This window comes from Serinus canaria, chromosome 19, assembly GCF_022539315.1.
Source record: "Serinus canaria isolate serCan28SL12 chromosome 19, serCan2020, whole genome shotgun sequence".
Taxonomy (NCBI): Eukaryota; Metazoa; Chordata; class Aves; order Passeriformes; family Fringillidae; genus Serinus; species Serinus canaria.
The window spans coordinates 4,240,049-4,262,559 of NC_066332.1; the positions used below are offsets into that span (position 1 = coordinate 4,240,049).

The 22,511-nt window shown below is 44.7% G+C and overlaps 1 protein-coding gene across 5 annotated transcripts in view; it reads left to right on the plus strand.

The window, feature by feature from the left end:
* The window catches only part of FAM222B (family with sequence similarity 222 member B), a 36,172-nt gene extending 13,913 nt beyond the window's left edge, over positions 1-22,259 (plus strand). For 2 of the 5 annotated variants that reach the window (XR_007779063.1, XR_007779064.1), the window contains one exon: positions 729-11,852. Coding sequence is in view for 3 of the 5 variants with exons in the window: in XM_030232572.2 (XP_030088432.1) it covers positions 11,910-11,991; positions 18,031-19,595 (1,647 nt within the window). In the remaining 2 variants the exon portion in view is untranslated. The other 3 variants (XM_030232574.2, XM_050981596.1, XM_030232572.2) reach the window with 2 other exon arrangements.
* Positions 22,260-22,511: the final 252 nt, after the last annotated feature.

Here is a 22,511-nt window from a genome sequence, read left to right on the forward strand (position 1 = left end):
GCAGGCAGTGTCTGCAGAGCTGGAGTGACTTTACCTCTTTGTTTTTCCTCCAAATTCATATCTGTGTGAGATCAGCTGGTCCTGTATTGTGTGTGAAGTAGTTAAATGCTACCCTGCATCTATAAGATGTGATTTTTTTCCCCCCCTTCTTTCTAGTCTCTTTGATCAAATCAAATAAAAACACAGTGCTTTCATTTCTAGTTTTATAGTTTCAAAGACAATCTCTTGACGTGCTCGAGCAGTCTGGACCTGAGTCCCTTTTTTCCTTAGTCCAAAGGCTCGCTGTGTCTTGTGCCTTTCTCTGTATCAGCAGTTGCAATCTGCATTAGCTTTTATCTGCATCAAAAGACAAATGGAAGAGAGCAGGACCCTGCAGGAATGGGAAACAGGCTTACATGTGCAATGGAAATATGTAATCCTTACGTTCAGTCTGCCACATGGAGTACAGACCAGTTCCTGTACTGGAAATCTCTAGCCTATACTCTCAGAAATGAGAGTTTAGATTTTAGGCTTTGAAGGCTGGTTAATCCCCTCCAGTGGTTAATACCAACATAAAATATTCTGTGATGTCAAACTTTTCCTCCTAAATGCTTCTTTTCCCCCTCTTTTTCTTTCTTCTTTTTTTTTTTTTTTTTTGCATATGTCAACTATACAAAGCAACGCTCAATTTGAGAAATTAGCATTCAAACACTCTGTAAGCACTTTATTTTTGTCTGCTTTGTGAGCAGCTGAACACATGTCCAGGCTGAAATACTCGGAGCTGCTGCTGCTGCTTCCCGGCGTGAGCGTGCCAGGCATAGGAGAATTTGGAACTTTGTCCTGAAGAGGTGCTCCCGATCCCCCATCCTGCAAAAGCACATCTGCACAAATCTCCTGCTCCACTGCATCCCAGGAGGAAAGGATCCCAGTTAAGCCAGACTGAATCATAGCCAGGGAGATGAGAGCTCTGGTGGCTGTCATCCCGATCAAAATCCCAGCGGTGTCTGATGGCATTCGGAATGGCGCGGTGCTCGTTCCTGTCTCAGAGTGGTGGTGCTCAAAGCAAAGTGTGTTACTTCTCTGCATTAAGGAGTCAGATTCAGCTGTTCAAAGCAAGTTGATAAATTGCTTTTCATTAAGTGTCTGAGCGCCAAGGGGTTCGGTGTGTGTTCCAAGGAAAAAATACATTAATTACAGCTTCTGTAGAGCGTTTATCAATCACGTAGTTATAAACACTACTAATGCAGTTAATTGGAGGTAGAAAAATTTACCTTTTTGAATTTGTTGACTGAAGCAATTCCGTGGCTGGAAAGACAAATTGGAAATTAAAACCTGGGGATACTTTTAGTGGGAACTGCACAGTGGAGGTCGGGGCTGTTGGAGATGGGTTACCAGGAGCTCACCTTTGTGCTCTGTCTGCTGTTCAGGGGCAGGCTGCAACAGCAGTGTTTGTTCTCTTCTCCTACAAAGCCACGTTGTGTTTCCCATGCCAAGGGATCTCCCTGCTTGTGGTACAGTTTCAGCTCCTTCTGTGTCCTGCCTGTACAATTTATTTATTCCTCTGTGTATGTTGGTTTGGTTTTTTAAAAGGAAAAGGCAAGTGCAGAGGAAGAAAGATGCACAAAAGCAAACAAAAGCATCCTATAGTCTGTAAAACTTTCTGTGAAAAAAGAAACATTTCATGAATATAAACTTCAGGTAAAGGTGGTGTGTTGGCAGCTGCTGAAGGAGTCAGGTGAGATTCTGCTGAAATGTTTTATCAGGTCTTCAGACAAAAACCTCTGGTGCTTGTGGTGTGCAGAGGCTTTGAAGGCACCTTGCACGTTCATGTTGCTTTCCCTGTGGCTGTTTTGAACTGCCAGCTGTGCAAGTGGCTGTTTTTCATGCTTCTCAGGAAAGCAGTGAGAATAGCAGAGACTTTTTACAGTAGCTCACCACTAATTTATTTCTTGTCCTTTCTTCTATGGAGTTGTTACGAGGTGGCCTTTGAGTTTCCTGAGAGATTGATAAGAGCATTAGGTCTGTGTCAGGACAAGCTAGCAGGACACCAGCACCTTGTTGTGAAGGTTGACAGGAAAACACCACCCCAAGTGTCTGGTCCAGCTCTTTGGTATTCACCTGATGGCTTCTATTTTCTGCTGGTGGGTGTTTTGTACATGTGTTGCAGCTTCTGTTTGAGGTTCTTAAAATGCTTTTCATCTTTGCAGCTGGCTGCACGGTATCTCCAACTACAGAAGGAGGTCTTATCTTGCCCTTACAAATGATAAGATGTGTATCCAAGAACTGATGTGTTTGTGGTCCAGCAGGAAGCTCTGTCACTGTGCATAATCAGACTGAGATCTCCAGTTTTAGATCTTAAAAACGTATTTTTCACTGCTGGCTTTGTAAATGGGCTGTTAAAATTTCACCACATGTGGGACCATAATTCAGTGTCCAGAGAGAGAAATACTAAACCAGGCTGTCAGTGTGATTGCACAGGTCAGAGTGGTTCACATGCATGACCAATGCTAACCAAAATCCATCCTCCCTGTGAGCCCATGTTCGCACACCACCAGCACACCTGGTCCAAAAGTGAGTCATTTCCTATTTTTATTCCTTTATGTACATGTTCAGTTTTCCTTTTGTTATGAAGTATAATGCATTCTGCCTCATCTTATTTGCAAATATTTCTCATTTTCAAGTGGATCTATTTTTAAAACAGGACTCAAAACATATTTTTCAATAGCTAACAAATGTCTGCTCTGTTGTTTGTCTGTTGAATAGAGGTAAAATTTGTTCAAAGTTATCTCTAATTTTTTTTTTTAAATAATCAGCTTGGAATAAACAGGGAAAGATAGCTGCTTTCCTACCCAGGAACTGTCGTAATCTGTAACTTCTAACAATATTTTAGAAGGAAAAACTGTCTTCCTTCTGTCATGTGCAGCCACAAGGATTTCTGTAAGTCAAGATTAAGTCTTTAATTCAGGGCTTTTACAGAGTAAGTGTGGAGTGAGAAGAGATAATAAAACTGGTGATCTTTGTGAAGCAGCCACAGGAGAGGGAACTGTTTCATGTTTCCTTTCCCCTTTGCATAGGCAGCTGTTTGCTGTACCTAAAAAAAACTTCCTTTTCAGGTCTGGGAAAGCAAGACAGCCAAGAGGGAGGAATTCTGCCCAAGAGTGGCATGAGGAAGCTCACATTTCTTGCGTGTCCTGTGTGGTGAAGGAAAGCCCAGAATTATAGCCTTGTGCTTCTCCCCCACATGGAACACATAGGAAAGCAGCACATAACCTTGTTCCTGCTGAGGATGTTGAGGTTATAACTGCAGCCTGTCCCCTATGGGAAAGGGGTCAGTGTGTATTTTGGTTTCTTATCACTTGAAGGCAGAAGGAAGTTGCATAAAGGATGGGGAATGTCTGTTGGTGGGAATGCATGGTACCTCCACTGGGGTATGTGTGAGCAGCATCCTGTAGTTTGGTAAAGGCTGTTCTGGGTTTCCTTTGGATGGAAGTCATCTCAACTAACCTTAATTTTCCCTCATGTTCACATGAGAACAGGCAGGCTCATGTCTGTAAGTCTTGTTCTGTATTTCAGAGCTGCTGTGATGTTGGAGATGCTGCTCAAGCATGTAGGAAGAAGTTGGGTTTAGTTTGCCCCGAGGGTAATGGGTGCTTTGGAGGATGGAATGTTTGTTTGTGCCTGACAGTATCTTGTTGAGGAAAATGAGATCTTTTGTGAATGTTACTGCAGTGGGTAGGGAGTCTGTTTTGCATTTTGAAAATAAAAATGTAAGCCTGATATCCAGGGCAAATTATTTTGGTGACAGTGCTGGCCTGTGCTCTTAGCTGCTGTGGTTCAACTGTAGCATCCTTTGCTCCCTCCCCAAATGGCCATGGAGCCATATACACCCATCAGATACATACCAGCCTGTGTCTTCATCCCCATTTCCCACCAGTACAGCATGAAAAAATTGAAGTTGGAAGTTACCATATAAAAGGAGAAAGTTAATTAAAGGTCAGAGTGCTTTAGTGTAGTGAAAATTGAGAGGAGGCAGATACAAAGTTATTCAAATTGCTTTTGACTTCAGGCAGGTCGATTTTCCTATTTCTTGCATATGTTCCCATGGTAAAAGTAGTATCTCATCTGTCTCACAACTGACCACTAGTAGTTGTGTTTCAAGCCCAGCCAGAAATCCTCATTTGAAGCTTTGGCCAGGCCCTACAATTGTCCTGACTTGTCTTTTCTACATCTCTCCTCCACCTTAGGAGTGGCACAACACCTGGCAAGACCTACTTTACTCCTCTGTTGTCTGTCAGCTCCTGCCACGTTGCAGAATACAGAGTTAAATCTAAAAATACTCTTAAAAAGAGGTGAGGGCTTTGAGCAAAGTAAAGTAAGCCACTGATTTGGGTCATGAAAGGGAATTGATGTCACTGGTTCTTCGTTGCAGCTTTCTTGATCTGTTCTGAGCTGTGAAGATGGAGAGGAGCAGGGGTGAGCAAGTGGTGCTCAGGACAGGGAAAGGTGATCTGTGTCCATTTGTCCTCAGGAGACTGCCCAGACTCTGACCTTGTAAGCCTGATGTGAGAAGTCAAGGTGGTGTTAAATACTTTGCAGTTTCATTTGTCTTCACAGTCTTCAGTGGTAGAAAACTGTCACCCACTGCTGTCCTTTAAACATGCAGTGACCATGGCATCAGGTGATTAAATGCTTCCTCCAAAATTATGTAAGGAACCTGTGGTGAGCCAGATACCTCCCTGCATCTCTCCTGTCATAGACTAGTCCATCATCAGGAGACCACTGCTCTAACATAAATATGGCCAAAAAACCTGGAGCCAACTGTAAAAGGAGTAGTGTGCAATTTTTGCCTGTGTCAGAGTGTTTATGTGGCTTCAGTAATGTTTGTTAAGTGCTTTGATATGCTTTGGTGAAGGACAGTGTGTTAATAATTAAAATTGTAAAGAAGTTCTGGAGTAGCATGGGGTTTGACAACCGCTTTCTGGTCTGTTAGTTAACAAAAATGCAAAATATAAATGGACGAATCAGCAGGAATTGAGTTGAACGCTCCCTTCCCCCAGCCACCTGCATGGGCTGAGCACAGAAAGCAGCTAATTGTCTGCTCTGCTGCAGAGATGAAAGAAGCTGGTCCTGCAACAGGAAAGGCTATTGAACTGCATGAAGGTGGTAAATTATCAGCACTGAAAACCTTTTGAGTCGGTATCTTTACGTGCTCAAAAAGTACATTATTTGTACTGGTATTGACAGCGTTCAGGGGCTGATAAAAACAGCGTCTGGTGACGTGAATCTTGTGTTTCAGTGCCTGTAATTAAGAGGTCTATAAAACTGAAACTTGTTTTTTGAAACTCTGCACCATCGCCCTGTTTGGGTGTAGTTGAAGGGTGTGTTTGGTGAGGACAGGCCCTCATAATGGTTTTATCTTGGCCCAGCTAACGAGCTGTTTGCAGAACTGCTCTGATTTGCAGTGGGCAGACTGTAAAGCAGCCTCGTGTTTGTCCATTTTCCTGCTAGCAGTTCCATTTGCAGAGTGCAGGCAGGAGCAGGCTTCTTGCCAGCAACAGCTTCATTCAGATTAGGGCTTTAGTTCAATTATGTCCAATTAACTTTTATTGCAGATAGCAGTGATAATTACTTGCAAGTCAATTTTTTGGCTGTGGTTATCCCAAGGCTAAAGTCTGAGCTTGATGGATTTTAATAACTGAGGTGACGTATAGCTTTTCCTCTTTTTTTCCTTCTTCAGGCCTCAATTAGATGAAAGGTCAGAAGCTATGTAAAAATCCATCTTACAATTAAAGCCAACTGTTCTACTCCTTGGCAGATGCATAGTACTGTGTTTTAAAATAATCTCTTGGGACAGACCTAAAAAAAGGCTTTTTAAACTCAAAGATCATAACCTTGAGCTGGCTGCTGCTTTATCCGAGGAGTGAATTTGATGGAGCTGATGTCACACGTGGCAATACCTGAAGCTGAGAGCTGCCTCCCTGGCTTTTTTTAGTGCACTGCATCCTGTTCCAAATTGCTCACCTAGAAGCCTTCAGTAGTAGCCCTTGGGCATGAGGAGTGTGATATGAGCAATATTCCATTTAAGTGCTGTTATCCCAAAGCTGCTTCTTTTTCTTCCTTTTTGGGTGTTGCCATCCCAGCTCAGAGAGAGGAGCAGAGCTGTGCTATGGCAGCATTTAAATTCTCCCTGCCTTCCCCACCAAACTAATTTTGTTGCCTGAGTAACATTATAAATGGAGGTCAGCCTGAAAGGTGATGTGGTTTACAAGCAAAATCATAGTTAATTAAATGGCAAGAAGCAAAATTGATTTTGATAGAAACTGTTGCAAGGGTTCCACAAAAGGTCCACCTGAATGCAGAAAGCCAAAGGTCCTGTGCTGGCAGGTGCTGACAGTGCACTCCCCATGCTACAAAAGGCGACTTTCTATTGTTCAGTTTCCTAGTTATTTATCCCCAAGTCCACTCCATGCTAGTGTGATTTATTGCCATTTCAGAGGGCAACTTCTCTGCCCACTGTTTCGCAGTTTTCCATTTATAAAGCATTAAGAGGATGTGATACCAGCCAGTGATGAATACAGTGCTAGTTTGGTAATTTTCTTCCAGGAAACTCTAAGATTTATCTCTGGCTCTTCAGCAGTCCTGGGAAAGGGCCATTCTGGTAAGTGCCCAAGAATAAAGGGCAGTTTTAGAGCTGGAAAAAGGCAGGAAGCCTGCAGGATGGGTCTAGACACTGTCAAGCAAAGCAGGGCTGCCTGGAAGGAGTTTTATTGAATGCTGAGGATGGCAGGAGGGTTCAATGTCTGCCGTTGACATGAACAAGTCTTTGAAACCCCTACACTTTAGGTTACTTTGGGAGAGGAAAAAGGAATTATTCTCCTTGGTGTTGAGCAGCCTGCCGGGGGGTAAATGAGACACTGAGTTTCCCTCGGAGCATGAAAATTGGCCAGGATTCAATTACGTTTCCTGGCAAGCTCTTGCAGACATTTGTACCAAAGAAACTTCCCAGCCCGGGTTAGTTTTTGTTGTTGCCTGCAGCACTGATGTGCTCTGAACTTGGCATGTGCTGCCTGCGCTCGGGGGCTGCCGTAAATCCGCCCGTGGCTCTGGAACTTCAGGGTGGGGATGGAACTTCATGGAGCTGCCTTGTGACTGAAGAGCAGAGCAGGAGCAAAGCAGAGCAGCCACAAGGCTTTAACAACCCTCACCCAGAGGCTCTCGGGACCCCAGGGTGCTGGAAACTTGGAATAGTTTGGAGATTTTTCTTTTGTGTGTGGGTGGATGCTCTCGCTTCCTCCTGGCCTCGGGGCTTTGTCAACAAGCCCACAGTTCATCGTGGAATTTCAAACATGTGTGTTTACTTTCAGGAACCTAACTTTAGACTTTACCAGCTCGCTTTCCTCTAAACCAGCTCGGTTTCCCATGTTTCAGTGGCCAGGGGTGGTTTGTGGGGAGTTGTTTCCTTGTGTTCTCATCCTGTAAAGCCTCTCAAGAGCTTCAGAGGCTAGTGTATCTGAAAACTTGGCAATAACTGTATCTGTGGTCCATTTATGTGATGACAAAACTGTGTTAGAAATTTCCTAGTAGTTGCTTTACATCTAGATTTTACTCTAGGTTGTAAAAGTACCGCCTGGTCTGAGAAGCACAGAGGCAATAAATACTAAATGTTGACTATAATTCAGAAAATGATAAATTTTTAAGTCAAGAAAGGCGATATTGTGGTAAGTTCTACTGGAACTGATTCCTAGCTCTGCAGGGGTGTCCCTGGACAGTGGGTTCTTCCATCCTGGTGAGCCTTGTGGTGACAGGGGACACTGTGCTGCCTGAACCAAAAAACATTCTGATGTGCAAGACTGAAGGTAATAGTCATTGTGAAGATGTGCCAGTTACCCCCAAATCCCAAGCACTGCAAATCCCTCTTAAGCTTAACATGCTTTGATTTAATTATTAATAAATCTTAGGAGAAAAAAAATCTGTTCACATGTCTAAACCTGCTATTTTGTGGAGCATCCTGCAGTATGTGTGCTGTTAAGATTATATCCCGCAGCCAGATTAGATTAAAATCACTTCAAAGAGGGGTATTTATTTATTTATTCCAATCTAATGATTGTTTTCCTCTAGAGATATGCTTTATCTTTTTTTATATATGTATTTTCAAGACAGAGCTCGTTGTGCTGCATTCGCCAGTGTACAGAATCTGTTTAAAATGCAGTTTAAAACCTGAAGTTTTCATGGTTCACAGCCCTCCATGGCTGGGTGCCACAGCCTACTGGTGAGATCACTCTCCAGTTTGCAGCTGACTGTTTAGATGACAGTGTGACTGACCCTGGTACAGTGCAAAACCCTCTCCATTCCAGTTCCCCCAGTAGCACAGCATTCATTCTTGGAGGGGCTGGAGCTTTGCAGGTGCTGGTGCCCACACAAGTCGCCACCATGGAGCCAGATCTGCAAGTGAGAAGTCCTGATGTGCCAAGTTCAGTTCATCTCCAGCCCTGGACTAATTAGAAGGAATAAACCCAAGCAGGAGGGGCTGATGGGCCCAGCTGCCAATCCTGAGACAGCCAGTAGTGCTCACCTCAATCCCAAACACAGCCCATGCCAGGGATTTCAGTTCAGTTCAGCTGGTGGTGAGCTGGAGTTGTCCATGCCAGCTCATGCTGGGGAAGAGTCGAGTCAGAAAGTAATAGTCAGGTGCTGAGTATCTCAAAGGGAATAAATGTTGGCTAATTTCTAACTAGAAAAAATAAATGGGGTGCTTGTCAAGATTTTTCAAATGCGTTTGTTTTCTTAAATCTTGAGATCTTGACTATGAAAACTGGTATTGATTTCACAGAGAAGAAAAACCGAAGCAGGATTTTAATTATAATAAATTCAGTGATGGAGTTATGGTTAGCACTTCTGTACAAGTCTGAATTTCTTTTTCTTGTGCTCAGCAGTGACCTAGATGTCACCAATTTGTTTACTGCAAATCAAGCTGAAAGAGCGATTTTAGGCTTCCACTTCAAATTATTTCTAGTAAGTCCAGGATTTCCTTGAAAATTATTATTGCCACCCCAGTCTTTTATGAACCTTTGGCATTACCTAAAACGATTATCTGCCTGCAGGAGCAACTCGCCTTTATAGCTCTCTCTAAAACATTGCTCTCCATACTGGAGCTAAAGCTTCTGTAAATACGTGTTTTGACCTTCAAGGAAGCACTGCTGTCATGTAGCAGGAGCCTGGCTATTCCGAGGTGAATGCTGTGACCACTCCTAATCACTTGTTCTCTCTCCTAATGTGCCATTATCCTGTTTATTGCTGTGTGCACCTCGCTGGGGCACTTGAGCAAGAGGCTTTCTGAGAGCATCACAGTTCAGGCTCTAATGAGCATTAATGATGGAGCAGGTGAGCAAACCCTCCCCTCATCTTGCTGCCAGAAATGCTGCTCCCTCAGTCAGAGCACGGCTGGGCTCTTTCAGGGCTGCACACAAACTTGCCATCAATTAAATAATGTTTTAGACACCGACCTCCTTTGGGCCTGCAGGGATAGGAAGTGAATCCTTGGTTGGTGTCAGACGTTATTGGAGTAAAAGGTGGATGCTCAGATGAATATGGGAATAGTGTGATCTGTTTTTCTGTCTGCAGTGAAGGCTCTTAATTTTGTTTGTCTGCTTTTCACTGAGAAATAGGTCTTGTTTGTGCCAGCCTTCTGAAGTTGATGAAATGAGGAAAAAAGGAAAATACAATTATTATTTTTTTCTTGCTGACTCTGGGTGTTTCTGTTGCTTACTCAGGTAAAGCTCTGACAACTCACAGTGGTTTTGTCTTCTGATTAAAAGGAGCTAGATTTTTGTTTTGTCTTTTGGTCTTGCTGGGCATGATTTGGGACGAGGAACTGCTGCCCACAGGCTGTTTGCAAAGTTTCACTGAATGTTGTGTACCCTCAGTCAGGACTGAATCTCATCTGTAAAGGCTAAGCAACTTTTCAGTTCCTCAGGCAATTCCTTGATGTTGTGGATGTGACAGGTCTTCAGTCATCATTTCTGAAAGACTCCAAGAATTCCATCTCCTTCAGAGAATCAGAAGAAAATCCAGGTTTAGGTTTATTTTACCAGGTTTTACATGTCTTGGACTTTGGGCAGTGCAGATTGTTGCTGTCTCCTAGGAATGAAATGGAGAATGATACAAATGTATTTTGTTGGTGGTTGTGCTGTCAGCCCTGCACCTTGGTGAGGTTCTGTGTGTGTTTCTCACAGCACCAGGTCTGTGTTACTCTGCGTGGGAAGGGTGAATGGGCAACTGCCTGGGTTGTCAGACTGGCATTCAGTGCCCACAACTATTTTTGTTAGTCACAGCAGCACCCAGCAGGCTCGGTCAGCTTTGGACAGCACTCGCTCAGTGAAGATGCAGAAGCTCTCATGAATTAATATTTGAGATTTCTTGGCCGTTGGTTTAATCAACCTTTGCGTGTTGAGCTGAGGAGATGCATAAACATGGAGCTAATGAGCTGTACACAGTGAGTAATTGCTGTGCTGCAGGAAAGCTTTAGTCCACGCTCTTCACTGCTGCCAGGTTCCAGGGGCACTCTGACCTGTGCTGATGGTCTGAGCTGAGGTTTTGCATTCAAAAGGTCTCTGCAGAAATCTGCTCTGGGAGGTTTCTGGAGCATGAAGGTGGCAGTGCTGACAGTGTCACATCGCTGTCATTGTTTGTGCCGTCTCAGCAGTGAGACTCTTTCAGAAGTGGCCTCTCAGAGGTTTTGGCAGATGTGGCTTCTCATGTCTGGGCTCGAGCTTTCTCCTTCCTCCCCTTTTGATCTTTGAATGCTTTCTCAGTTATTTTAATTGAGGTTTGTGAAACAATGACTAAAATTAAATCAGCTTACAAGTCTTGAATCCTTCAAATCTTCCCATGTTTTGGAGGTCATGTAACAAGTCCCAAAGCCTTTCTAGCTGCTCCTTAGGTGTTTTGCTCTATATAGCAGCACTGATGCTTGTGGACATCTGGACAAGGAGAAAAAAATCTGATTTCTCCAGCTTGGTTCTGTCACCTTGTTTCCCAGAACTTTCTAAAGTGCTGCATCCAGGAGGATTTGAGCAGGGGCTTGGACCAGATGGCCTCTAGAAATCTTGTTCCAGCTTAAATCTCTATAATTCTAGTAACATTGGACACTTTGAGCCCCAGTTAGCCTTGTTGCTGGGATCTCTCTTTGCACAGCAGTGGTGGGGTTTGAGGGAAGTTGTGCCATGTTTATATACAAAGAGCTTTAGTGCTCCATTTCAAGGTTTGGTTTCTTACATGCTGGACCAAACAGAAGAGGATGGTGGCACCTCTGCAGCCCCTTTGTGCACATCTTGCTGTTACCTGCCCCACAGCAGCTCAAGTCTTTGCTGTAGTGAAGTTGTAGCCATTCATCTTTCAGCCTAATGGACCACAGAAATTACAAGCTGTAGCATGCAGCTTAATCTTGCCACAAGGCAGAGTGCTGCATACTTTGCCTTCAATTTATGCATGCCATGCCTTTTGGTTAAGTGCAAAAGAGCAGTTGACAGGGTTTCTCCACAGAAGTTGCCTTGGTGGATACCAGTGCATTTCAACATAGTGAAATGAGTGATGGTGGTTTCTTTACCATTCATAAGAACCACCTTTGAAATGTGAGGACAGAGCTATGGATTATTCTCTGTGTGTCAAGCAGCAGAGGAGAGCACAGCAGCTATTTTGGTTTTAACCCTGCAGATGACCCAGTTCTTGAAGTATTTCCGTTGCCGTTAGGAGACACAGTCAGGGCTGGAGCAGCGGTTGAGCATCTGTGCTTGGTCAGGCTTTCACCCAGGGATGGCTCTTTGCCTCTTTCTTTTCTCTGTTCCTCCTTGTATTATAACTTTGAATTGTCTCTCTGTTGTTGCAGTGTGCAGAGGAGTGAATGCCCCATGTTGTGTTAGTGCCTGTCTGCCATGCTGGCCTGTCTGCCAGGACCAGGCGACCTCTCCTTTCAGCTTCTTTCTTACACGCAGATGAACACTGGACTTCAGAAATGTGAGTGATGTTTTGTCTGCAGGATGTGGTTAACTGTTAAATCTGGCTCTGGTACCGCTGTGACATAAACATTTAGGATACAGTGGAAAAACTATTTAATGTAGAGTCTTTCTTTTGTTATGCCTTCAAGGCATCTGTCGATAAAGGCTCTGAGAAATGGCTGTAGAGGTTCACGTATGTGCAGCTCCTCTGTTCCTGGCTCTGAAAAGGTTAATTTAACCTCAGCAGGATGCAGCAAGTGAGGTTCCTGTGAGATTCGTGCCTCTCTGCTGAAAAGGTTTTGTGCTAAAAGTGTGCCAGCTGATTTGCTTCTCAGCACAACTTTTTCCTCAGTCTTTTTCGCTTCCCTTCATGCAATTACTCGTAGACACCAATAAAAGTTAGATCAGTCTAATGCAAACCTTTTTGAGGTCAGCAGCTCTTGCTCTACATACCTGGGGCTTATACTGCAAATATTAGTGAGCTAGTCCAAATTACTAAAGTTCAAAGTTTCCATCTTCTTCTGATGTCTCTTTGGTGCCTCTGAAAATATGTCTGCAGAGTGCTCTGATAATTCTTTTTTGATAACTTCAGTCTTTTTTTTCATAGTTGTACTGGTATTTTTAAGAACAACTTGTTCTTGGGAATGTAAGTTTATTGACTAGAGGTTTTTTTAACTCTTACTCTGTCTCTCCTCTTTATCACTGAAGCAGCACACTGATTGTTCAGCTGAAATTTCAGAAATGCCAAGATTTCTATGTAAGGTCTGTGTATTTGGTTCTTAGGGCTGTGACCTGTCTCTTGTGTTTGAAATGTGCATTGGGAGATCTCAGTTTGCTGATGCACTCACTGCTTTCTAAACCCAAGTGATTTACATTCCACTTGTAGCTAAATTGTTCATACAGTGAGGCTTGTGATGCTGCAGAAGATAAATAAGGAAGATAATTTTGCATATAAGAGTGACCTGCTCATGGTCATGGTCCTGCCAGAAGTGACTGACGCAGTTCACATACACACCTGAGCTCCCCCACAGCACTTCTGCTGACTCCATAGGCTTGGTTATTGTAATATCACTCAGCAACAATAAAAATCTTCACTCACCAAAGGACTGGGGTTGACATCAGACTGGGCATCCCCTCCTTTCTCGTTCCTACTTCCAGTATGAGTGTTGCTGACAGCCTGTGGGGTGAGGATGTGCCCAGGTCTGTGCATTGCGTGAGATTTCTTTGTCAAAGCTGAGTTCTGAAAGCAAAATGTTGGGGTTCATGTGAGGGCAGCTGTGCACAAATCAGGTATTTGCTAATTACAGCTTTACAAGGCAACATGCTGGTATGTTGGGCAGTTTTCCTCACCTGATGGTACCTTTGCTGTTTCTTGGAGATCTGCAGATCCATGTGCTGAAAGCATTGCTGTGTCCTGCTCAGTGAAGAGCTTTGGGAACTGCATTTCAAAGAATTTAGGACATAAAGTAGCTGGCAGGCACGGGCTGGCAGTGGTAATGCTCAGCTGTTTGGTTTGTTCTGATTTTATGGAAGATGAGGCTGCTGGTACAGACCTCACTCAGCCCCTCTGCAGATGTGGGCAGGATTAATTGGTGCATTTCTCTTCTGCTGGAGATGCATGAGTAGCCCAGCCCCTGGCCAGGGCAGAGCTGAGTTAATGAGCATTTTTTAATGACCAGTGACTTGAGACTTTAATGGGGGGTGGAAGCAGGCTGTAACAATAGTGCTATTGCTTTTATAAAAGGTACAGAATTCTACAAGATTGCCTTTCTTCAGACTTAACAGTGTTTGTATTAATAATTTTTAAGTGGAGTTTTCTGGATCAGACTTTTTATTAGTGCTTAAAAATCCATATTAGCTCAATTACCTTTTTTTTCCATGCTCACTCTCTAATAAGGGGCTTGTTCTTACAAGTGGTCCATGTAGTAGGAGTTTGGTGGATTAATATGCACATATTTTTTTCCTTTAGAAACTGGTAACTAAAGGACTTCCAATTTCAGTATTTTTTGTTGAATTCCAACCTGAATCCAGGCTAACCCTGGAATTCCCTTTCAACACAGGAGATTTCTCACTTGGTGTTCTCTCCTTCCTCCCAGTGACTCCAGTATAAACCTGACTGGTAAACTGGGATATTTGAGGCAATATTCTTCAGGTTGTGTCTGCAGCTGCTGTTGGATATAGCAGCAGTGCCAAACCTTCTGGGGAGGAAAAAAGCTCATTTTTCTGTGACAATGGTGGAAAATCAAGTGCAAGGTGCTTCTTAGGAAGTATTTTGTTAGGAGGGGACATCAGAGAAGAGGAGATTGGACTGAATATGGGATCATCAGCTAAACTGAGTCTTTTTGGGAGGGTTCTTTCTGTAAAGCCTTTGGGCAAACTGCTAAAATTGAGGGTTGTATGCAGAAGGTGGACACAGCTGGTTCTGGCTTGTCCCAGTGCAGGAGCTCTCATTAGGGTAGCAATCCTGAAGGCCTGTTTGTATTTTGTTTAATGATAATGAAAATTTAACCATAGGCAGCTTTTAAAAGCAGTGGGTTTTAAAGTCTTAATGTGAAATGCACTTAAAAGATGTTCCATTAGTGCTGAGGTGAGGCAGGGAAATCTGTCTCATTCCATGACAAAAATAGCTGCAGTGGTGAGACCAGGAGTGTGACCAGAGGAATCGGTTGCCACGGGATTAGCAGGAGTTGGGAACTTGCAGCTCACCAGTTTATTGGGGTAATTGCTCATATGCACAGCTTTGCCTTATAATAAACATGAAATAATTACTTTTCAATGAAAGTATTCTGCCTTGCATTCACCATTAGGGAGCTTCCTGGAGCTCATCCCATTGTTCTCCTAATGAAGCTTCTTCCTCTGCCGTTGCCTCATCATTTTATTATGGCCTGATCTGGAATTCTTCCTCTTGCACACAAATGATGATATTCCAATTCTAGCATTTTCTTTCAGACTATTCTAGCAGGTTTTTCATTCACTTAGTTACCAGAACTGATTGTTCTTTATTGGTTTGTGGGGTATTTGTATGGGATATTCAGATTCTTGCTCACCATGTAATGCCTTTCTTCTAATATTTTACTGCCTTAATTACTACAGTCATGGAATCTTGCCTGTGGAACTACTAGCAAAGCACTTTGGGGCACTCAGAAATACATCACCTTCAGGCCTGAGTTACATGGCTGAGTTAGCCTGGAGTAAAAGGAGCATCATCTTACCTGTGCATAAACCAGGTGCTGTTTGGAATGGTGCTTGGGTTCAGAAGATCCCATCCAAGGGATTTAAAAGGTGGTTTGCCTTTGGTAGGATGCCAGATTTGATGCTGGGGTGTCATTTAAGTTTAACTGAGGGGTTATTTTCTCTCAGAGGAAGGAATTCTTCCAGTTTTGGGAGTAGAGGTGTGTCTGACTGATGGCTGCAGCCTGTTCAAACATCCATGTTTTAGCTGCTTCCTGAAACTTCTGTGTAACATAAAATCAGATGACTGGATAAAAGAATACTCAGTGTGTCTGTTTAGTGTTTATATTTAATTCATTGATTTGCCTGTAGAAATGTATACCAGGCAGGGAAATTTTGATGGCAAAGGTGTCTTAAAGTATCTCCTTAATTTTTCATCTGAAAATAGAATGTGACAGTGTCTGCAAGCATAACATAAACCATAACACAGACAGGTATGGGCTCCTTTGTCCTTTGATTCTTCTCTGGTTCATGGGGGGTTGCCAGGGTCATGTCTTGGGGAAGAAAGAGACCTTAATGAGCATGGGCAATGCTAAAAATAAAGGTTGGGAGTTCATGAAGGCCTTGGCTTTTGAGGCAGGGTAATACTGGCAAATGCCATTCGGAGGCTCTCCTCTCTGTTAGGAGCACAGCAGCTTGCTCAAAAGGGCAGATATAAACACCTGCCTGCAGAGATAGGTACAGGGATGTGCACAGAGAGATGTTTGGGTGAATATTTCCTTTGATTAAGAGAAAGGGATGATATGTGCCAGTGTCTGGACAGCACAGGGAGTACAGGTATAACTGGCGCCGTGGTACGAGCTGTGCTAGAGATGGGAGACAAACTGCTTGTAAAACCTCTTATTTCACAAAAGATATTTTTAATACTTCCACAATTAACCTTTCTTTTGGTATCCATTCTATTTTCCATTTTCTGACCTTTCTTTTCTGAAAGTGAGAGCTCTTAGAGCAGAGCTACTCTCCCTCACCTGTGACAACAGGAAGCTGCAGGATGTAAAGAGAGAAGTGGCTGGTACTTATCTTTTGAGGCAATTTGCTTGAAAGAATCAGAGGTGGAATTTCAAGAGGAAGGGCTGTTTGCCTGGGAGCAGAAAGCTCTTTGCTGGAGCATTAAATTTCCTTGGGTCAGAGGGCCAAATATGGGGCTGGGCCACATTCCCTGTTCTCTCAGCACTGCAAATAGCACAGGGATGCTGAAAATTTTAGGAAAAAGGATGGACATTTTTCCACTGAACTGTTTACAAAGTGAGGTGGGAGGGGAAATCAAGCAAAAGCTAAATTGGATTGTCAAAGCTGCAAGCCATTATTTGAAGATTATAAAATCAGCAGGAGTCCCATAGGAGTTAGGCAGCAGAGCTGTGGTGGGAAACAACCCAGCTCTCTGCTTGGAATGTGATTATGGCAAGAGACACACATGCATTTCCCTAGATTTCTGAAGTTCTTTGCAGGAGCAGTTGGAGCTTGTGAGCCAGGTAGGTATCTGGTAAATCAGAGGAAGTGAAACCACACCTCTGTCTCCAGAAGGCTTTTGTCTCTGTCTGGAGAGTAGCATGTTTTTAATCCTGTGGGGTAATCACATCTCTTTGCCATGTGATGTGGGGATGCTGTCCTTAGCAAGGTGCCACCTTGAAAAGTCAGCTGAGGAAATAATTGCAGGCCATAAAATAATCAGCCTCCTTCCATTTGCTGAGTTTGGGCTGACAAGAGCTTCCTAATGCACAGAAAGACACTCAGTGCTTTCAGATGTCAGCACCTAGGAAAGGAGTGGGGTGTAAATGGAGGCTTGAGCTGAGACTTTGATGTGCATAGGGTTTGCAGGGCAAGGGTTTGGTAGTGGGGGATGCAGGAGCTGCTCAGAAACTTCCCCCATGTCTGATGGAGCCAATTCCAGCTGGCTCCAGGACGGACACACCGCTGGAACAACTGATTTAAGAAGTGGGAAAAACCTGCACAGCTGCAGCTGGAGAGAGGAGTGAGGATATGTGAGAGGAACAGCTCTGCACAGACCCCCAGGGCACTGCAGAAGGAGGAGGAGAAGGTGCTCCAGGCACTGGAGCAGAGATTCCCTGCAGCCCATGGTGAGGCAGCTGTGTCCTTCTCCCTGTGCTATGGAGGTGGAGAAAGTCAGGAGTGAAGTTGAGGAGGGGTGGAAGAAAGAGGTTTTTATTTCTCCTTACCCTACTCAGATTGGTAATAAATTAATTTCCCCAAGTCTGTTTTGCCCTTTTTGGTGAGTGCTATCACCCCTTCCTTATTCTGACCCTGTGTTTCTTCTTGCATGCCTGGCTGAGGAAGGGAGTGACAGAGCATCTTTGGGGGCACCTGGTGCCCAGCCAGGGTCAGCCCACCATAGTATGGTTCCCACCTCAGGATTACAGGGGCTTCCTTCATGTTGAATTCATATCTTTCTGATTTAGAATTCCATGGTAAAAATACTGCGAATGGTTTGAAGAGCAATGGGGAGGCAGCTTAAGTTAAGAGAATAAAAACCAGCCCACCACTGCAAGCTGTGAGGAATATTTCAGCTGGAGACAATCTGATGTTTATAACATGTTACCTGGTTTTGTCCAACTGCAAACATACTCTGATGAGAACATGGTTTTCTTCTGCTCCCCTGGGCAGGTCTTGCCTTAAGCTGAACTGGGGCTTGTGTTGGTCACCAGGTAATAAAGGGAGTGAGGCATCTGCTCCATGACCCGCCGGTCTGGCAGGATGAAGTTTCCTTGCCTCTTGAATCCTTGGAGATTTTCTCCCCTTGTTGTGTGACTGTCTTGCCCTGGGGTTAATCCCTTGCTCACCAGAACTGACCAATTTCCTTTCTCCACAGGGGACACTACACAGAAAATGAGATCTGCACAGTATCCTACCCCAGCAGAATTGGATGCTTATGCTAAGAAGGTCGCCAACAATCCACTGACTATAAAAATCTTTCCGAACAGCGTCAAGGTTCCCCAGAGGAAACACATACGCCGTACTGTGAACGGACTCGATACTTCGGGCCAGAGGTACAGCCCCTACCCATCTCAGGCCACCACAAAAACCGGCCTGCTGGCCATAGTCAAATCCCCAGCGAAAGGAATCATCAAGGACTTTGACGGGACGCGCGCGCGCCTGCTGCCGGAGGCGATGATGAACCCCCCCTCCACGCCCTACGTTGCACCAAGCACTTTATCCCACCCCCAGGCGCTCGCTCGCCAGCAGGCTCTCCAGCATGCACAGACTTTGCCGCACCCCCAGAGCATCCCGCAGCACCCTCAGGGTATTCCACAGCCACCCAGCTTACCGCACCCTCAGGGGATCCCGCAGGCGCTGCCGCACCCGCAGAACATGCAGCAGCCGCAGGGCTTGCAGCACCCTCAGCCCATGGCACACCAGACCCTGCAGCACCCCCCGAACCCGCTGCTGCAGCCGGGTTTACATGGAGGCAGAAAGATGCCGGACGCAGACGCGCCGCCGAATGTGACCGTGTCTACCTCAACCATTCCCCTCTCTATGGCTGCCACCCTGCAGCAGAACCAGCCACCGGACCTGAGCAGCATTGTGCACCAGATTAACCAGTTCTGCCAGGCCAGAGCTGGCATTAGCACTACCTCAGTGTGTGAGGGACAGATTGCAAACCCCAGCCCTATAAGTCGCAACCTGCTTATCAATGCAAGTACCAGGGTATCTACTCACAATGTCCCTACACCCATGCCTTCCTGTGTAGTAAACCCTGTCGACCATGCTGCTGCTGCTATTCCTCCTGCCTCTGTTAATGTGCCCATGGTCAATATTAACAGGGTGCCACCCGCCTACCAGAACGAAATCAAATCGGTTGCGTGGAACCAGCACCAGCTTGCACATCTGCAGCAAATGTGTGGGGATGCTGCTGGGCCTGCTGGACTCGCAGGGAAGCACCCTCAGAGAGAGATTGCAGGGCAGAGTTTCCCTGGCAAAACTTCCAACTACCCTCAAGAACTGTGCATGGGCCAGTCCTTCAGCTTGAAGCCCCCCATCGAGAAGCCTACGCCTTCTCCGCCTGTGAACGGGTTGCAGGGACCTTTGCCATATACCAATGGGCACTATTTCCAGCCCCTCTGGAATAACATTCTGCCCACGCCCAACAGTGACAGCTCTGGGTCCCAGGACCTCACCATGCCTTTCCATGGGGGACAGCCAGCGGGAGCGACGCTGGATTGTGCAGGAGGAACTCATTACAGAGCTGGAGCTGGCCCATCCAGCCAGAATAATGTGATGCAGACCATGGATTACCTAAGTGGGGACTTCCAGCAGTCCTGCTTCCGAGACCAGAGCATGGCCGTGCTGGGAAAAGTCCATCGGCCTCCCATGAACCGAGCACCTGAACCAACTGATAGTCGAAATCTTCATATTCAACACCCAGGGTATAGATAGGCTGCAGTCACTTTCACAGACAAAAAAAAAAAAAAATTATAGGTTTTAGTCTTAATTTTAATTAATAAGCAAGGCGTTTTTAACTTGCAAACTTGTGTGATCATTATAGTACCCATTGGAAGAAGACATACTGTATATTTAAAGAGCTTTGCTTACATGTTATCTCTCTCCTTTATGCATCAAATATTTAACATGCCTTTTGTGTCAAAGAATTTCATTACACTACTTCACGCCACAGCTGTTTCCTCACAGCAGAGTCCCCCTTTGTGCAGTTTTTTTTTTTTTGCCTTCTGCTGAGCAGCTCCTCGCTGGACTGAGGTTGAGTTGCTGCAGGGTTTTGCAGCCACATCTGTGCTCCAGCGAGAGCAAGGTAGTGTAGCTGCTTCCATTTCCATCTCAATTTCCTCACAAGATTAAGAGCAACAGAATTTTGTCAGGGAGTAGGGCTTGTTTTCAACTCAAAAGCCCATTTCATTAATGCATTAAACATTGACCATTTGCACTGTCTAGAGGCCTGTGTAATTGAAAAAGAGCCTACGTTTGAAAAGAGCCAGCTAGGGGTATGTATTTAGGCTTTAATAGAGGGAGAAGCTTTTCAGCTCTTTCTTGCCCACGTTTATCATTTAGACTTTGTCCAAAGTCAACAGTCTCTGGCAGATTTTTCTGATGCTTTGTGTTTTCTGGACAGGGTATGAGGAGGGGAGCAGCGGGTTTGGGATGAAGGCAGCCACGGGGAGCTGCCTTTCTTCATGTTCCCCCTCCCCACTGCCCTTCCACCAGCCTCAAAGCACACGTTGTCTGAATCCCTCGCTGCTAGGAGTCTGGCCAGCCTCGTGTGAAGGGAATCCAGACCCACTGACAACTCCAAAAAGGGTTCAGCCACTTCTCTGGAAGCTGGAATTACTGTCAGGGTGAGGAGAGATGCAGCTCAGCCCATCCCCAGTGCAGCAGGAACAGTCACGCTGTGGGGATGGGGGGTGGTTGGTCTGAATCAAAGCTCCTCTCACAAGCCACTGTGGGATTGACAGTCCCCTGTTCCTCTCTATCTAAACACCCCAGCGGATTTAATGGAACAATTCTTCTCCCTGGGAATTAGTGAAGCTATTTATAACATCCCTTTTTCCCAGGGTCTTGGTGCCTAACTCCTTCTGTTCCTTCCCCACGTCACTTCCAGCAGCCAGTTGAGTCAGTGACTGTAGGACACTAACTGCTGGGTAACCTCAGCATCTTGTTCTCCTCTGTGTACCAAAACATCCCTTTCCTTTCTAACAGCCGAATTTATTGTAAGTAGAAAATTCCTCATCTCTGTTCACGAGACTAATACTTGAACATAATGATCACAATCAAGTTTGGAAATTAAAAAAAAAAAAGAAAAAAAAGAAAAAAGAAGAAGAAGAAAAAGTTTAAAAAAATAAATGCATTGATTCTTTCTATGTACACTGGCTAAAAAATATTGCTCTACACTGTAACTTTTAAGTGTAATATTTCTGTATGAATGTCGCCTGGTAGTGTGGGTTTGAGTAGCATTGTGTATGGGTGAACCCACTGGCCTCTGCCATCCACTGGCCTCCCTCACAGCCCTTGGAAAAACAAAGCCTTAAGTATTTGCTCCTTGAACTTTCCTTAATGAGCATGGTTTAAAAAAAAAAAAATCCTAAAGACATCATACAAAATTAAAAAAAAAAAAAATTAAAAAAAAGTTTTGAAGTGACGTCATAGTTGGCTAGAGATTCTTAAAAGTTTTTCGTAAATGGGAAAATTAGAAAACATTTATTTGTATTTTTTTAATTTAGAATGTGTAGTCCTGGGCTGTAACAAATATTAGGTTTCAAAGCTTAGCAGAGTACGTTTCTGACTCCTTGCATAAGTTAGTACACTTATATCATGTCATTATTTAAATTCTTTTAAGTGTACTATAACCCGTTCTTTAGTGGTAACTCCTGAGCAAAGTTAAGCAATTTGACTAAAGACGGATTAAATTATGTGTTGGCTTGTGTTGCCTTATATTTAAAAAAAAGGAAAAATTGCCTGATTGTGTTATGCCAAATGATAGCAACATGAAGTCCTAATTTATTGTTTATAATCGTATTCCTGCAGTCTTTGTGAAAACTGGTAAATATACATCTATGAAAGAACGAAAACCCTGAGGCTTTTCATGCAATATTTTTCTGAATCCATTCTGTTGGAGCCAGAGTTCGAGTCTGAAGCTGCTTCCCCTACAGTCCCCCCATCGTCTTCCCTGTCCCAAACCCAACCCCGGCGAGGGCTGTGCTCTGACCTCACCCCTCCCTGCCCAGTCGGTCACTGTAAGGTGTTCTGCTACCTTTTTACTAAATCAGACCTTGGCCTCTCCTCTGGTCCGTAGCCTGCTCCAAATCTTAACCCAGACTGTTACTAAAAGCTAATTTTTAACTCCTGCTCTTCTCCCGAGAGCCTGAGCAGAGTCCTGTGCCGTGGTGGTGGTTGCCTGGGAGGTGTTTGGTGGTGTTGGCAGCAGGCTGTGAGTTTTTGGGGACTGTTCTGCCCAGGTACAGCCACGGCCTCCGAGGCTTTGCCCCGGTACAGCAGGACCGGGAAGCAAAATTCCTGCTGAGACTCATCCAGGTGGGACATTGCTTGAAAAAAATAAGAATCATTTTACTATTAAAATATACTGAAACCTTTCCTTTTGGTCTGGCAGTGAGATTTTTCTTTGAACTGACCCTTTTCACCTCTGCAGCAGCCCTGTTGTGATGGGCTCTCCATCCTGCCCTGCTCACCCCTGAAGGGAAGCACTGTCCTGCCTCATTCCCAGGTGGGATGTTGGGAGCAAAGGTTGGGTCCGTGGTGTTGGTACCCAGGGTGGGGGTCTGGCTGTGGCACTGTCACCAGGGTGAGGAAGGGAAGAGCCTTGTGGTGCCTTGTGTGGTAGGAGCT